Source organism: Lutra lutra, chromosome 14 (assembly GCF_902655055.1).
Source record: "Lutra lutra chromosome 14, mLutLut1.2, whole genome shotgun sequence".
NCBI lineage: Eukaryota > Metazoa > Chordata > Mammalia > Carnivora > Mustelidae > Lutra > Lutra lutra.
Genome location: NC_062291.1, coordinates 73,336,469 through 73,354,123, shown reverse-complemented (window position 1 = coordinate 73,354,123; position 17,655 = coordinate 73,336,469). Strand labels below are relative to the sequence as shown.

Below are 17,655 nucleotides of genomic sequence, written 5' to 3'. Positions count from 1 at the left end.
TAAATAATGTGAAAAAAGAAAATAAAAATCATCCATAATTCTGCATCAATGGAACCACTGTACTTTGGAAGAAGAAATATTAAAAAGAAACAAATATTAAGCAAATGGCAAAACCCTGTATCAGAGACAAATTCTAAATGCCATGTGTAAGTATTTAAGCACAATGTAAATTTAGCAAAACACATCAAACTCTGCCATTCTAACACAATTCTTGTATTCTGTGATTTTTCAACACCAACATTTTAAAGATTATGCAGCAAGACACTGAAACTTTTCCATTTATCTAAAGTATTAAGATCCTTTCCAACTGAAAGATAAAGGTTTCTATTCCAGTTGATAACTAAAATGGGACGTCAAAGACAGTATGTTCTCAAGGGCTTTTTATTTTAAGAAAAACTTACTTAGACCACTGCCACTCAAAGTGTGCTCCATGAGCCAGCACCCGCAATGAGATAAGCTCAGAAAAATGAGACTATTTAGAAACTTATTTAGCAATCTGATGTTGTCATAGCATTTAAAATTATATTTTACAAAAGTCCTTAGTCTGCAATAAGGGGAAATTTTTTTTTAATGGTCTTTGATCATACACACACACACACACACACACACACACATACACACACACGTATTTTAAGAAACAATTTAGACAAGTTCACTTTACCAACTATTCATACCCCACTTAGAGGAAGGGTTTCAAAACAAATAAAAAGTTAGTCCAGGAACTTGCTGAAATTCTCTACCTAGCGGCTCATTAATCTTCCCTGCACAGGCATTTTCGCTGGTCCCTCGCTGCAACTATTAGAACCACCACTACACTCCCAATTAGAATTCAGCTATGCTTGTCTCCTTTAGAGCCGCAAGAGACCCTAGAGGGGATCAAATCATTCTTCCTAAAGAAAAACTGAGAGGTCCAGAGAGGTTAACCCCTTTGACACACTGACCTCTGTTTCAATGCTTCTTCTACCTGCTGTTTTGCAAGAGGGTTCTCACTCACTGCCTGAAGCTATCCAAAGATTTACAGCTCTCCCTGCACCAGCATAAACCTTCCTCTCTCTCCGTAAGTGCCTCAAAAAGTGCTTTTTGATTCAGCCAAGGTTACCCTTACAGACGAATGATGTAACTTATCATCCTAAAGAAGCCTCACTTGTATTGGTAAACATTTTATAACCAGTGAACAGAGCAGGTCTTTTGATGTAAAAGTGTATGGGTTACAAAATGGTATTGTTTCTTCTTCTTTTTTTAATGGTATTGTTTCTATAAAAATTCCAAGGTTTAAAAAAATCTGCCCATAGAATTTATGATCTGTAAGTCCTCTTTCATCTAAGAAATATATAAAAAACAATATAATTTTTAAAATGATAAGCACTGCAGAGTTTTTGCTTCTATAAATCAATTTGTTGAAGCATTTCCAATTTATAGTCTCAATATTTTCAATCTCAACTATCATGACAAACACAATTAATACTCAGGAATAACACCTGTAAATGCAATGTGCATAATTTTTAATTGATTAAAATCCAAAATATAGGTCATTAAGAAAAACATTCAAGAGAAAAAAAAAAGTATTCCAATTTTCTTACCTTGGACCCTGACAACATACTGGTCAACATTTTTGTTCCCCTTCCAATTCCAACCACTATAAATCAAAGAAAGAAATATTATAACACTCTATTCTAAAAACTAGATTTTCGAAATAACTACATATTTGGGTCATAATTTCCTGGCACATGTAACATAAAGTTGGAAAGAACATATATTTAGCCTTACTAGAGGGTTCCTATTATTCCAATCAGTTGAACTTGTCATGCAATTTAGAAATTCTGAAGAGAGGATGTAAGGGTATGTAAAGGGTAAGGATGTAAGGGTAAGGATGTAAAAAAACCTTTTTTTTTCCTCTCAAAGTGTTAAACATGATAGAAACCTCAATCCAGACAATTACATAATGAAAAGTTTTAGAACAATCTCAGAGGACTCATTGGAATTTTATATGTGGATCAGTGAAAAACACATGATACGCTTTAACCATAGTATGATAAAGTCTTCTGATAGAGTTCATTATCAAACCAAGCAAAAGCCATTATCATAAGTAATGAACCATTTAAAAATGATTAGTGTCCAGCAGTATACGATCAAGAAAACAGAAACGTAACAGATCAACCAAACACAAAGAAGAATACAAGGTAAAATACGAGCCTGGACAATGTATGTTCACATACATCATGTGTTAAGTACAATAATGCCCCACCTATCTCTTCAATTTCGAACATTATTTATCCTTATGACAACACATTTCACCAGGAGAGAAGGATAAGTTTACAATTATTTCTCCACTTAACAGAAAGCAAATTTTTATAAGAATTGAAGTATTTCTCATTAATGGATATAATTTTGTAAAAGAACATAGTATAAACACCATGATTCAGAATTACAAGAAAAAACAAAAAGAAATGATTGACCAGCTAAAAGTATTATCATGAATATTTATAGCATATATCATTCATTGAGTTTACCATGTATCAAATTCCACTCTAAATGCTTTCCATTCATTAGTTCATTTAACCCTTATAACAACCCTAAAAAATAATACAATTATCCCTATTTTATAGGTGAGGAAACTGAGACAGATAGAGACTAAGAACTTTGCCCAACATCTAACAACTAGTATATGGTGGTCAAAATTCAGACCAGACTAACAGAAGACCCCCTCCCTTCCTTTTGATCCTTCTGCCACCTTACTTATCTAGGCTTTCTTCCCAATGCCATAAGCCTAAATTACCTAAACCACTACCAGCCTGACTGTTCTACAATCTATCCCTTCCTCTTCCAGTTCACACCATTTTATAACCATTTCTGATTACCTGTACTGCACACTACAAGCCCCCCCAAGCAATCCTCAATGGGGTCCAAATGCCTACAGTACCAACTCTCTAGTGTTCAAAATCCATCCTTCGAAACCCAGGTCTAATCTCAACCCCAACATAAAATCATCCCAAACCCTCCCTGAGCTTCTATGATAAGAGTCATATTAGCTCAAAGACTAAGATAAAAACAATTGTCTGCCTTTAGTGTCCTATGTGGAGCATTGTACTCTTCCAATGATAGCTGCCTCAGTCCAGGAAAAAGCTTTATATAGTAATAACAAACATCCAATGCAATTTTTCCACTCAAGAATCCCCAGTCAATATTTCTGGAGCAGCTACTAAGCACACAGTCCCAAGAACAGTATTTTTAATGGAACAGAACATTTCCTGACTTTGAAAGAGTTTATAACCTCATGGGGAAAAAAAAATACAGGTAAGGGAAACTGCAAGCACGCCAAAAAAAAAAAAAAAAAGGTGCATGAATTAATGAGTGAACAACACTAAATAGCAATAAGACAGTATGTGAGGAAGAGTCCAAACAAACACAGAATAAATGCTGTAGGAGGTCAAAGAACACAGTACTCTAAACCGCTCAAGAGGCCAGATAATGCTTCATTCAAGCATTTCAAACACAGCTTGAGAAACGCCTTAAAAGATGTTCAGAATTTGAACATACAGAAAGGAGTGAAGCATGTTCTAAAAAAGGAACACATTGCACAAATTCTGATACAAGAATGAGCACAGTGGATTTATCAACCAGAGTGCAGGTGTCTTAGAACAGGCTGACGTGTTTGACTTTATCGTGGTTGAAACGCTGATTTCTCTGCTAGGTCAGTGATCCAAAATGACAGAATTTGAAACAAGAAGGCATTTTAAAGTTATCCGGCTTAACCTTCTCATTTTATATCCAAGAAAACTAAGGCCTGCTGAAGTTAGCTGATCAGTGAAAGCAGAGTTCTAGGAAGACTACTGCAAGAGCGGTACACAGAAAGATTATCTGGGGTTGAGGCACAGCCAACCAGTGGCTGTTCATTCAAAGGACAGTTTACTGGACAGAATTTTTACTCAGCTTTTTCTCATTCAATCGTTCCACATTTTATTCAGTACTGATACAGGCACAGAAATAAGTAAGACCTGGTTTCAGCCCTTCTGTGAGTTAAGGTTAGACTAGAATGAAGCTTTACATTAGCAATATAAAAGCACAAGTGGGCAGGCTATCCATGTAGGAGAGAGCATTTCAGCCAAATCTGGAAAGCTCAGTAGGATTTCTAATACTAAAGAAGAAGACAAAACAGTTTGAAAAGTGGGAAGAACTGGGAAAATGAATGAATAACGGGTTTGCCAAGCACTGTCTCACAGTGACTACTCTCTTTCTCCATCTCCCCAATTTTTTCTGTGCTCAAATGTCTCTCTGTAAAAAAAATCCACTATCTCCAAACCTATCCAAATGTCCTAGTATTGTATTCACAAATCATATAGACTTTTTTAAATGAGGAGAGCCACTTCGGAACAGGCAAGAGTATGACACATGTAATTCCAAAGCTTTTGCAGATCAAAGTTTCTATTGCCATTTACCTAATTCTCTAACACCCGTGCAACCATCTTAAAAGACCTGTATCTTTCCACTTCTAGAAACCAATCTTAAAAATCCAAAACCAAAAGGAGTTTTATTCATAAAGATGTTCCTCATAAAATCTGTCCTACTAATAACACTCTACTAAGATGAACAATCACATATAGGGAAATGGTTAAATAATTCATTTTTTGGGTTTTTTTTTCAAATTTTATTTATTTATTTTGACAGAGAGAGATCACAAGTAGACAGAGAGGCAGGCAGAGAGAGGGGGAAACAGGCTCCCTGAGCAGAGATCCTAACTGCCCACACTGAGACAGAGGAGGAGCTGGACCCACATCCTTACCAACCCGAGGACTTGGTTTCGGTGCGCTGCCGCCAAGTGGAAAACTTGTTTGCTGGAAGGGACCCTACATCGTGATCCTGACCGCTCCTGCCGCTCTCAAGGTCGACGGGATTACTCCCTGGGTCCACTACACCCACATCCGGCCAGCTGACCCACACGCCGTTCTCAAGAACTTTGTTCCACAATGAAAGAGCCAGCTGGACAAGGACAATCCCTAAAGCTGAGACTGCGCCGCTCTCACGTACCCCACTAATGTTACTTATACTATGGCCTCTTCTTACACCAGTACGGGGAATAAAAAGTAACCCTCATTAACCTCCTTCTCCTCCTTACCTTCGGGCCCTGCATTATCAATAGATTAGCATCTTTTGTCAAAGACAGAGACAGTACGGGTCAGCTCATGGTACTCAGACAGCAATACCAACCACCGGACCTTGTTGCTGAGACCAGCCTGGACCCATGACTGGGTCCTTCCTTAGGTTCCTCTGAGAGGGGGAAATGTGGAGGCCGAGAAAAATTAAGGCCATCCCACCTCAGGTTTAGCCTTAGCATAAGTACAGCCATCTCAGACCCCTGTGCCCAAGGGCTGAACTTTCCCCTACTTTACTTTAGTTCTAAGGACCCCCAACCTGCTTTAGTTGCAGAGACCCCCACCCTGCTTTAGTAACAGGAAGCCCCACCCTGCTTTGGTTCCAGAAATCCCCACCCTGCTTTAGTAACAGGAACCCATACATACCCTTGCCTGAACTAAGCTCAGGGTCCAAGTCCCTATTCCGCTGTGTCGGGTATACTTGGGCCCAAGCTGAAGCTTGTTAAATAAACCCTCCTGTGATTGCATCCGTGTTGGCTTCTTGGTGGTCTCTCGGACGTGAAAACTCACGGGCAGAGAGAGAAGGGGAAGCAGGCTCCCCGCTGAGCAGAGAGCCCGATGTGGGCCCTGATCCCAGGACCCTGAGATCATGACCTGAGCTAAAGGCAGAGGCTTTAACCCACTGAACCACTCAGGCGCCCCTAAATAATTGTTTTTTTTACTGATACGACAGAATGTTATGTTGCCCTTAAAAATAATGTTTACTTCCCTCTTAGAACTGCTTTTCCTGCACCCCATAAATTTTGGTATGTTGTATTTCTGTTTTCACTTATTTCAAGATATTCTTTGATTTCCCTTTGACCCACTGGTTGTTCAAAGTGTGTTAACGTCTACATATTTGTGAGTTTTTTAGCTTTCCTACTGGAATTGATTTCTTAGTTTCATACTACTGTGGTTAGAGAATATACTTGGCATGATTTCAATACTTTAAATATACACAATTATATTTATCAATTATTCTTCAATAAAGTTAAAAAAAATCTTTACTGAGAGTTAACATAAATGATGTTAAGTTAAATTTTAAAAAAGGATACAGATGTACATACAATAAAAAAGCTCAACTTAGGGGCGCCTGGGTGGCTCAGTTGGTTAAGCCTCTGCCTTCGGCTCAGGTCATGATCTCAGGGTCCTGGGATCAAGCCCCGCATTGGGCTCTCTGTTCAGCAGGGAGCCTGCTTCCCCCTCTCTCTCTGCCTGCCTCTCCGCCTACTTGTGATCTCTCTCTATCAAATAAATAAATAAAAATCTTTAAAAAAAAAAAAAACTCAACTTAAAAATTTTGCATAGATATAAAGCTAGGAGAAAATATAGCAAAAATGTCGATGACTATTGCTGAAGGTGGAAAATAATTTTTACCTCTATTGTTTTTTTATATTTTCTAATATTTTTCAGTAATTTTATAAACTCTGAAGTTTAAAAAAATGTAATTTTTTAAAAGGAGTTTACTTATTTGTCACAGAGAGAGCACAAGCAGGGCGAGTGGCAGAAAGAGAAGCAGGCTCCCTACTGAGCAAGGACTGGCTCCCAGGATCCTGGGATCATGACCTGGACTGAAGGCAGACATTTAACCTACTAAGCCACCCAGGCGCCCCCCACAAAATAATAATTTTTAAAGTGAGAGAAACTGAGAATCCATTTCAGGTGATTTATAATAAATGGATATATTCGTTTCCTATTGCTGCTGTAACAAATTACCAACTTAGTAGTTTAACAAACTCATTATCCTATAGTTCTGGAGATCAGAAGTCTGAAATGAGTTTTACTAAGCTAAAAATCAGGGCATCTACGTGGCTGCAGTCTTTTCTGAAGGCCCTATGGAAGAATCTCTCTAGAGCCTTCCTATAGGAGGTTCCTTGCCTTTTCTAACACGGAGGGCTTGGGGGCCGACATTACTTGGCTCAGTGACTCACTTCCTCATTAAAAGCCAGTAATCACATCACTCCAACCACTGCATCCACATCTCTCTCTTCTGGCTCCTCTTCCACTTTTAAAGACCCTTGTGATTATACTGGATCCACCTGCATATTCCAAGATAATCTCTTTAGCAGCTCATTAGCAACCTCAATTCCCCCTTGCAATAAAACTTAACATAGATTGTGATAGAACATTCTTAGATTCTGGAGGTTATGACATAGGCATATTTAAGGGGCCATTATTCTACTTACCACAAGATTTTTAAGAATCTTGCAAGTCCTCTTTATAGAATTATATAAGTCATATATATTATATATAATATAGGTTAGTAGAATTATAAACCCAAATTTCAGATTATATCTTACATTATAAATTAATTCTTAAATCTGTACCATTAATATTACAAAGGGAAAAAAAAGCCCAGCAAAAACAGTCTACATGTTGAAAGTAAAAGTGTATTTTTTCACACAGGTCCAGTTTTATGGGGGAAAAAAAAAAGACCTTTATAAAGCACTTGACAGAGTATAGCATATATTCATAGGTTATAGATATTTCATATGATATTTCAATAAATCTGCTGAAAATTATGGTAGATGTTACTTACCCCTTTCAAGAGATTAAACAAATGGAGACTTAGAGAGGTTACAGATTTTTCCCAGATTTTCTGTGTTTACTTAGTAAATAAAGCAGCTAGTTCACAAGCTCATGATGGTTAGAACCAGTGTTTATTCCACCACACAACAAAAATCAACTTCTAAGTCTCCAGAATTGCTAATTTAAACAATGAATACCCTTTATTCTGTGACTAAATGGCTACTTTTTTTTTTATTCCTCATTGGGAAATACAGGTATTAGAATAAAGTTAATTTGATACATGCATGGATTATATCATCATAAAAGTTCCTGGATGATCAAATATAAATTAAGCCTCCAAATAGGAAATTATTTCCAATACAATTTCTTCCATTCATACAAATCTTAGCCAAATGCCAGCCTTTCATAATATTGAAATGGAAATTTCAACAAGATCCCTTAGCTTTAGGGTGAAAAATAAACTTATTTATTCACTGCCTTGAATATCACTATTTTCTGCATACAAATGAGTAAAAACCACCAGAAACTAATACAGTTGGTCTATTCATAAATAAACAGCAGACTGCATTGTGTCTCTTCTCATATTTTAGGTGCTGTGCCTTGGAAAACAGTAGAACAGAATGGTTACAATGAATAGCCTTCAACTCAAGGAGTGCTGAACTGATAAAAACCGTGAAGCCACTTTTAGGACCAGCTGCAAAGAACACTGTGAGTGCTAGGTAACCCTGCAATGGGCGTAGCAGGAGAACAGGAGGCCCAAGTATCTGCCATGCCAGGTTAGGGCAGAAGCTTTGGAACTGAGCAGATCTGGCTCAGAATCCTGACTCTGCCACAAACTATGAAAATGCTCTCTCTCTCAGGGTCTTCATTTCTTCTTCTGTAAAATGAGGAATCATAACACCAACCTTACGAGGGCTAAAGTATATAACTTATGTATGCCCCAAGCTGAAGACTTCACACATAATACACTGCTCATTAAATGATATCATTAGTTACGGTAAGAAACAGTAACTTTAAGTGGTCAGATTTGCCTATTCAAGTTCTTGAACTCAGGAAAATGGATTTCCTTGTGTTTTTTTAAATCTACTTACACCCTCAGTAAAGATATTTTTCCAAATGAATTAAATAAAAACTGTAATTTTTTAAAATGCAAAATCATATATTGTTTCTAACTTTCTTAAAAAATGGAATTTTCTTCACAAAAACTTTATTCTTTTCTTCTAAATAAACATTCATTTCCTTTGGATAGCTTAGATCAGGTTTGCTGTTTGTACCTAATTTTTTGGCTCCAATAAAATGGACTGGACACCATAGCAGAGTATTTTATAAACTGTGAATCACAACCCATTAGTGCATCATGAAATCAATTTAGTGGATATCAACATTTAAAAGGAAAATGAAATAGAATAAAATACAAAACACCAGACCATGTAAAAAAGTAAGTATTGTCCTACAGAACTCTGTTTCTAAGATGTGGAGACAGGAATCCCAACATATGTATTTCTGTGACGATGGATAGACTTATACCAAAAGTTTGTAAAACATAGTGTAGCCTGTGGACACACACTTTAGCAGTCTGTAAACTTTTTATGCCTCTACCAGAGGCATAAAAAAAAAAAAAAAAAAAAAGAGTAAAAAGGGAAAGGGATAAGTGATTTTTTCTTCTGTCAATCAATTCCACCAATCTGCCTCCATAAGCAATAATGTTCACTATATCTCCAACAGAAAGTGTGACTTCCTCTCAGGAACCATAAGCCCCACGTTCTCAAAAGAGCTGATCCTCAGAGATAAAATCTGAGATAAGCACAAAAAAAACCCAAAAAAGGCCAAATACTTTGTTAGAATCCCCAACAGGACACTCCACACTGGAAGATTCATACATGGCTAAGACTCACTACAGTGACATAGTACCATTACACTGTAGGATCAAAAAGGGAAAAAGACACTGGAGAAATCCATACACAGGTTTCCTTATTCTCTCTTCCTCCTGTGACAGAGGACCCTTGAGCTTACTCCTTTCTCCAACATATAAAAAGCGCGTGCAATGTTCCTACTCGGAAAAGCCTATTAGAAACTCAGAACCCAAAGTTCTTAATTGGAGAGAATGAGGACAGTTACCCAGACACACCTGCACAAGTGGTAGGACAAAATTCCAGACTCCTAAAAGGAAAGCAGGTGTTCGGCACACACCACACTGTTCACACCAATAGCTGAGGCACACGGCAAGCCACGCTTACTGAACAGGTGGGGTGGGAATACTCTCAGAACCCAAGTTCCCAGATGCCTGCCAAGGGCAAGACTTGCAAGCAGGCCTTTCTAAACAGCAATTTCAGGCCCGCTAAGTTAACGCTTTGCTTCACAGATGCAAATCTTGTCTTAAAGTCCCATCCACACACAAAAGTGGCTATTTCTAATAGCTTTGTATAGCTTGTACCTTTTAAGGGCTTCTTTAAAAGATGGCATTATAAATCCAGTAGATCTGAAATACTCCAAAGACTGAAAATGGCCTGGCTTTACCTGTTCTCAGTCAGTATTTCTTTCTATAATAAGTGGTAGTTACATCAAACTTCCATTCGTATCTCTTACCCAGAACTCCTCGGGCTGCACTGTCTAGCGTGCCTCCATGTCCAATTTTCAAAGTTTGCTTTTTCCTTTTGGTCCATTCTGGAGAAGGCATTCCAGCTTCTATGAGAGTAATTGGATGAGAAATGGCAATTAGAAAGACAAACGAAGTAAGAGCTCCAGAAATATGGGGGAAAGATGGATGGAGTATTCAAAACAAAAAGGATTGTACAAACTTAACAGATTGAGATGATAACACTATTAGCAAAGAACAGACTTAAAAATGTACAGACACTCCCTAAATTATGAAGAAATAGTATTACAAAATTAGTTGTGTAGAAACTAGAATTCACTTTCTAGAAATATTTTTTTAATGTGAGCAAATATCCAGGCTAACCCTGAAAAACATAATAAATTCCCAGTAGTGGACTCTTAAATGATGAAAAGAAGTCAGTTTTTATATAGGCCGGTGGTTTTAGAAGTTCTTGATTTCATTTCTAATTCTCTCGTTTCCTGGCATTCTTTGCTGGTACCCCCAGCTACCTAATGTCAGGAATACCTTTCAAAGGGCTACTTCTAAGAACACTAAGTTCCAAAAGTATCTATTTTTGTTGCCCTTCTCTCCAAATCAAAACCCTCAATTCCTTCAAGAAGCTAATCTTAACAAAGGTTATGTGGCCCCAAAACTGCTAGAGCTCATACAGGAATTCAGTAAAGTGGCAGTCTATAAAATCAGTGCACAGAAATCATTTGCATTTCTATATACCAACAAGAAGATAGAAGAAAGAGAAATGAAGGAGTCAATCCCATTTACAATTGCACCCAAAACCATAAGATACCTAGGAATAAACCTAACCAAAAAGACAATCTGTACTCAGAAAACTACAAAGTACTCATGAAAGAAACTGAGGAAGACACAAAGAAATGGAAAAACGTTCCATGCTCATGGATTGGAAGAACAAATATTGAAAATGTCTATGCTACCTAGAGCAATCTACACATTTAATGCAATCCCTATCAAAATACCATCAACTTTTTCACAGAAATGGAACAAATAATCCTAAAATTTGGAACCAGAAAAAACCCTGAATAGTCAGAGAAATGTTGAAAAAGAAAAGCAAAGCTGGAGGCATCACAATTCCAGACTTCAAACACTACTACAAAGCTGTCATCATCAAGACAGTATGGTACTGGCACAAAAACAGACACATAGATCAATGGAATGGAATAGAGAGCCCAGAAATAGACCCTCAACTCTATGGTCAACTAATCTTCGACAAAGCAGGAAGGAACATCCAATGGAAAAAAGACAGCCTCTTCAACAAATGGTGCTGGGAAAATTGGACAGCCACATGCAGAAAAATGAAATTGGACCATTTCCTTACACCACACACGAAAACAGACTCAAAATGGATGAAGGACCTCAATGTGAGAAAGGAATCCATCAAAATCCTTAAGGAGAACACAGGCAGCAACCTCTTTGACCTCAGCCTCAGCAACTTCTTCCTAGGAACATTGCCAAAGGCAAGGGAAGCAAGGGCAAAAATGAACTATTGGGATTTCATCAAGATCAAAAGCTTTTACACAGCAAAGGAAACAGTTAACAAAAACAAAAGACAACTGACAGAATGGGAGAAGATATTTGCAAACGACATATCAGATAAAGGGCTAGTATCCAAAATCTATAAAGAGCTTAGCAAACTCAACACCCAAAGAACAAATAATCCAATCAAGAAATGGGCAGAGGATATGAGCAGACATTTCTGCAAAGAAGACATCCAGATGGCCAACAGACACATGAAAAAATGTTCCACATCACTCGGCATCAGGGAAATGCAAATCAAAACCACAATGAGATACCACCTCACACCCGTCAGAATGGCTAAAATTAACAAGTCAGGAAATGACAGATGCTGGTGAGGATGCAGAGAAAGGGGAACGTTCCTACACTGTTGGTGGGAATGCAAGCTGGTGCAACCACTCCAGAAAACAGCATGGAGGTTCCTCAAAAAGCTGAAAATAGAGCTACCCTATGACTCAGCGATTGCACTACTGGGTATATACCCTAAAGATACAAACGTGGTGCTCCGAAGGGGCACATGCACCTGAATGTTTATAGCAGCAATGTCCACAATAGCCAAACTATGGAAAGAACCTAAATGTCCATCAACAGATGAATGGATAAAAAAGATGTGGTATATATATATACACACACACACACACACACACACACACACACACACAATGGAATACTATGCAGCCATCAAAAGAAATGAAATCTTGCCATTTGTGACGATGTGGATGGAACTAGAAGGTATTATGCTTAGCAAAATAAGTCAATCGGAGAAAGACAATTATCATATGATCTCCCTGATATGAGGAAGTGGAGATGCAACGTGGGGGTTTGGGGGGTAGGAAAAGAAAAAAAATGAAAGAAGATGGGATCGGGAGGGAGACAAACCATAAAAGACCCAATCTCACAAAACAGGCTGAGGGTTGCTGGGCGGAGGGGGGGAGGGAGAGGGTGGTGGGGTTATGGACATTGGGGAGGGTATGTGCTATGGTGAGTGCTGTGAAATGTGTAAACCTGGCGATTCACAGACCTGTACCCCTGGGTAAAAAACACATTATATGCTTATAAAAAATTTAAAAATTTTAAAAAAATAGCTTTTGCACAGCAAAGGAAACAGTCGACAAAACCAAAAGAAAACCGAAAGAATGGGAGACGGTATTTGCAAATGACATATCAGACAAAGGGCTAGTATCTAAAATCTATAAAGAACTGATCAAACTCAACACCCAAAGAACAAATAATCCAATCAAGAAATGGGCAGAAGACATGAACAGACATTTCTGCAAAGACATCCAAATGGCTAACAGACACATGAAAAAGTGCTCAACATCACATGGCATCAGGGAAATACAAATCAAAACCACAGTGAGATATCAACTCACACCAGTCAGGATGGCTAAAATTAACAAGTCAGGAAATGACAGATAGATGTTGGCGAGGATGTGGAGAAAGACAAGCTGTCCTACACAGTTGGTAGGAATGCAAGCTGGTGCAGCCACTCTGGAAAACAGCATGGGGGCTCCTCAAAAGTTGAAAATAGAGCTACCCTATGACTTAGCATTTGCACTACTGGGTATTTACCGCAAAGATACAAATGTAGTGATCCGAAGGGGCATGTGCACTCCAATATTTACAGCAGCAGTGTCCACAATAGCCAAACTATGGAAAGAGCCTAGATGTCCATCAACAAATGAATGGATAAAGAAGATGTGGTATATATATATATATACCTATACACACACACACACACACACACACACACATATACACACATAGGAATATTATGCAGCCATCAAAAATGAAATCTTGCCATCTGCAATGACATGAATAGAACTAGAGGGTTTATGCTAAGCGAAATAAGTCAATCAGAGAAAGACAATTATCATATGATCTCACTGATGTGTGGAGTTTGAGAAACAAGGCAGAGGATCATAGGGGAAGAGAGGAAAAAATGAAACAATAAGAAACCAGAGAGGGAAACAAACCATAAGAGACTCTTAATCTCAGGAAACAAACTGAGGGTTGCTAGAGTGGAGGCAGAGGAATGGATTGGCTGGGTGATGGACACCGGGGAGAGTATGTGCTATGGTGAGCACTGTGAATTGTGTAAGACCGATGAATCACAGACCTGTACCCCTGAAACAAATAATAAATTATATGGTAATTTAAAAAAGGGGGGGGGGGTTATGTGGGAAGTAGGTACCAGTTAAATTGTCTCAAACTCTGAAGCATTTAGATTTAAAAAAAGAAAACATCAACCTGGGCCATCTCATCTTCCTATTATAAAGATAAATTGAAATAATGTTATCTGAAAGTGCTTTGGAAACTACATGGCACTCTGACAATAAGTTGTTATTATTATTACTATCATTATAATTGTTATATATATATCAATACACAGACAGAACTTTGGCTACTGGACTTCAAATGAGAAGGGAAAGAACAGCTGTACTGATCTACATCTCCCAAACCCACCAAACTTCCCTACAACCACTGACATGGTGAAGATAAAAAATAGAGCAAAAGAAACGAAAAGAGAGGACAGAGAAAAGAAGGAAAGCAGAGCAATAATGGAGAAGCCAGAATAGATGTCCAAAATGATATGCTGGGTTGCCTGGCCTGACTGCATAATTACAGAACACCATCTGTCTGGAACACAGTCCTCATGGCACTCTCTGATTACATGGAATCAGCCTGCTTTAGCACAAACCCCTAAGAACAGGCCCAGGCTTCAAACCTTTCACCTTTCACTTGTAATTCATTATGGGCCTCTCATCCATAAATTTATAGAAAACTTCTGGAGAACTCTCTGTATTTTTCAACCTGACACTCCTTAGAATACGAAGGCCCACAAACCTGCTTCTTTCCTTTGCGTCCAAATTTACCCCTTTCAAGTTCGAAGACACGCCTGTCTACTATCTTGGAATTTGATTCATCCTATTGGTAACATTGATGGAAGAATATCTCTTAAGGTCTTTTCTAGCTATAAAATTCTGATGTTTTGGGCCTTGAAGGATTCAGAAAGAAGACAAAGAAGAGCAAGGATTTCAGTATAACATGAATCAATACAGGGAAAGGCCAGAAGTGTTAATAGAGGCTATGGCCATTAACGGTGGCCTGAATCAGTGGGTGTCAAACCTGGCCGGCAACAGAACGTGCTGCCTTGAAATGTGTATCTTTTAGAACCCTCTCAGGTAGCATGGTCTAGCTAACAGAAATATAGAATTAGACCAATCAAAGCAATATAGAAATGGAGTAATGAGAATATCTACATCTGAGCGAGGGGCTTCTAGAAGATGGCTAGCAACAGTCTTGAAACAATGTTTTAACCCAGTTTCAACAAGAAACTCCAACTCTTGGACTCTTGGAGGCAGATTAACCAGAAGGCCAGGATATGGCTTTGATTCCATCAGAAACCTGTCTGAGAGGAAGAATGGTAATCATTACCTTGAGAATCAAAAAAACCATAGTTCAGCTAATAAATCAGGCCCAATGAAATTACCTTGAGAATCAAAAAAACCATAGTTCAGCTAATAAATCAGGCCCAATGAAAGCAATTGTGTGTAGGAAACAACTACACACAAACGACACCACAAAGCTTGTTCTTAATGCAATTCCTTCCTTCAACATCCCTATATGCCCCATTCTTACAGGCAACAAAGTATAAGGGAAGTATAAAAAAGAATGAGTAGATATAACACTGGGATTAAACATCTACAAGAGTGTACGTATTAAACATTAATGCCATTAAACATTTGAATCCATATTGTGTCAATTTTAATTAACAAATTCCCAGCAGAATTATTTGTTTTTGCATTTTAAAAAAGTATAATAAAGTTTGCCAAGACACACTAAACAATGTTAAAAAGAAAGTTCCTGCAGCACCTGGGTGGCTCAGTCAGTTAAGCAACTAACTCTTGATTTGGACTCAGGTCATGATCTCAGGGTTATATAATCAAGCCCCCCTCTTTGGGCTCCATGCTCAGTGGGGTAGTCTGCTTGAGAGTCTCTCCCTCTCCTTCTGCCTCTTTGCCCTGCCTGTGTGCACTCTCTCCCTCTAAACTAAATAAATCTTAAAAAGAAGAAGGTGGAGGGGGGAGGAGAAAAGTTCCTGTACTGTATTTTTAATGGAAAGACAGGCCAGGGTCAAATTCAGGAGAGCCCTGAATACACAGCTAAACAGTTTTATCATCAAAGTCTGCAGAAATGTCTATGCTATGAGCTCAGTTAAGAGAAAAGACAGGATTTTTCATCTTCCCGTCTCTATAAACTACATCTGGCTTATTGTAGGTGTCCAATAAATCTAAGGTTCCTTGATGTCACCGTCCGAAATAATCTACTGGGAAGATGAATTGAGATATCCTCCAGGCTCTTCTAATATGCTCCCAGTGTACATGAAGAAACAAAAAAGAATGCTCTTAAATTATACTTAGTGTTCCTCAAAATGTCGTCCAAAGGCCACTTACGCCAGAACCACGTGGAGGAATAGTTTTAAAAAGTTTCCTTAAAAATACCTCAGAACCTCAAAATCACAATCTCTGGGAGGGCAGAGATCCGGGATCTGTATTTGTACAAGGAACTCTAAATAATTCCTATGCCCACTCTGTGAAAACCAGGGCATTAAATTCTTGGTTAATCAAGTAATATCTGCATCCCCAAACTGTTTTTAAGACTTCAACTTTGGGGGTAGAGAGCCAGTGCATCCTTTAGGAGGGGTTTATCAACGTGAGCCAAACAAAAGTCTCCTGGGCGATCAAATTACAGAATATTAGTTTGTCTGCCCAAGGGAAGGGGTTTATTTGTGTTAAGCGTGGGGGTTTTGAGTTTTGTTCTTCCCTGGAGACGAAAACTGTCAACTAGGCTACAGGAGTTCACGTCAGGGCAAGTCCAAGCCCGAGATGCCCCAGATTTCTGTCCAGAGCTAATTCAATGGTCATCCTCCCTTTCCCCTCCTTTTACTTCTCGAGCCACCCGGCGCGCAAAAAAGCCCATTGGCTCTCGGCGGTTTCCGCTCTCGCGGTGACCGCCTCAGCCTGGTCCCCACCCAGGCTGCAGTACCTGCTAGCAGCTTCTCCTTCAGCCGATTCAGCAGCTCGGCTGAAGTGGGCCCTTTGGGCTTGTGCACGGCGAACACGCCGCTCAGGGACAGCAGCTTAGTAGCCAAAGCGGCCTTGGAGACCCTGGCTTCGGATCCGGTTCTGGCAGCGGCTGCAACGGCCGCAGCTGCAGCCGTCGCTGGTGGGGTGGCGGCCGTTGCTGCGGCTGTTCCGGCAGTTTCAGGGACCAGGGCTCTGTCTGTTTCCAAAGACGACGACGATACCACCGCCGCCTCAGCAGCTGCCATACTTTTGTAGCCCAGACCTGTTTTGTATCTGGAGTCGCACTCTAATGACGCAACAGGAGAGCGCCCCGCGTCCCTCCATCTTTCCCATACTTCGAAGTCGGGCTGGCGGTGGCAAGGGCGTTTGGGAGTTGTAGTTCATGGCCTTCTGCGGTAGGCTGAGATGGCTGTACCCTCTGGGGGCTCTGATAAATTAGTGCTTCTTCTGTAATCCTGTCTGCCTCTTAGGTCGGGTTAGTTCTGTACTGCAGGTGTAATTTGGAATTCCAGTCCTAAACTGCTGAACCCAAACACGAAATCTGTGTATATATTGGACGGGCAATCTCTTTACATCCCACCTGCCCACCGTCCCCTCTTTCCGGAACTAAGAGGATCCAGCTTCCAAAAACAGAAAATTTAAAATACCGATTTTGCTGAGGTTTTTGAAGAATCGTGGTTCCTCGGTTCACTGCATCATTCGATTTATCGTGCCCTTGGATTCACGACTCAGAATTCCAGTACACCTAAATGTAGGCTCTTTA

The 17,655-nt window shown here is 39.2% G+C and overlaps 1 protein-coding gene across 1 annotated transcript in view; it reads right to left on the bottom strand.

The window, feature by feature from the left end:
* Positions 1–17,178, bottom strand: part of TRUB1 (TruB pseudouridine synthase family member 1) — a 41,573-nt gene extending 24,395 nt beyond the window's left edge. Inside the window, exons 1-3 of the mRNA XM_047702802.1 lie at positions 16,852–17,178; positions 10,245–10,343; positions 1,581–1,636 (exon numbers count right to left, since the gene is read on the bottom strand). Of these exons, the coding sequence (XP_047558758.1) occupies positions 1,581–1,636; positions 10,245–10,343; positions 16,852–17,137 (441 nt within the window). The 5' untranslated portion in view covers positions 17,138–17,178. The remainder of the gene's footprint in view (positions 1–1,580; positions 1,637–10,244; positions 10,344–16,851) is intronic.
* Between the last annotated feature and the right edge of the window lie 477 nt (positions 17,179–17,655).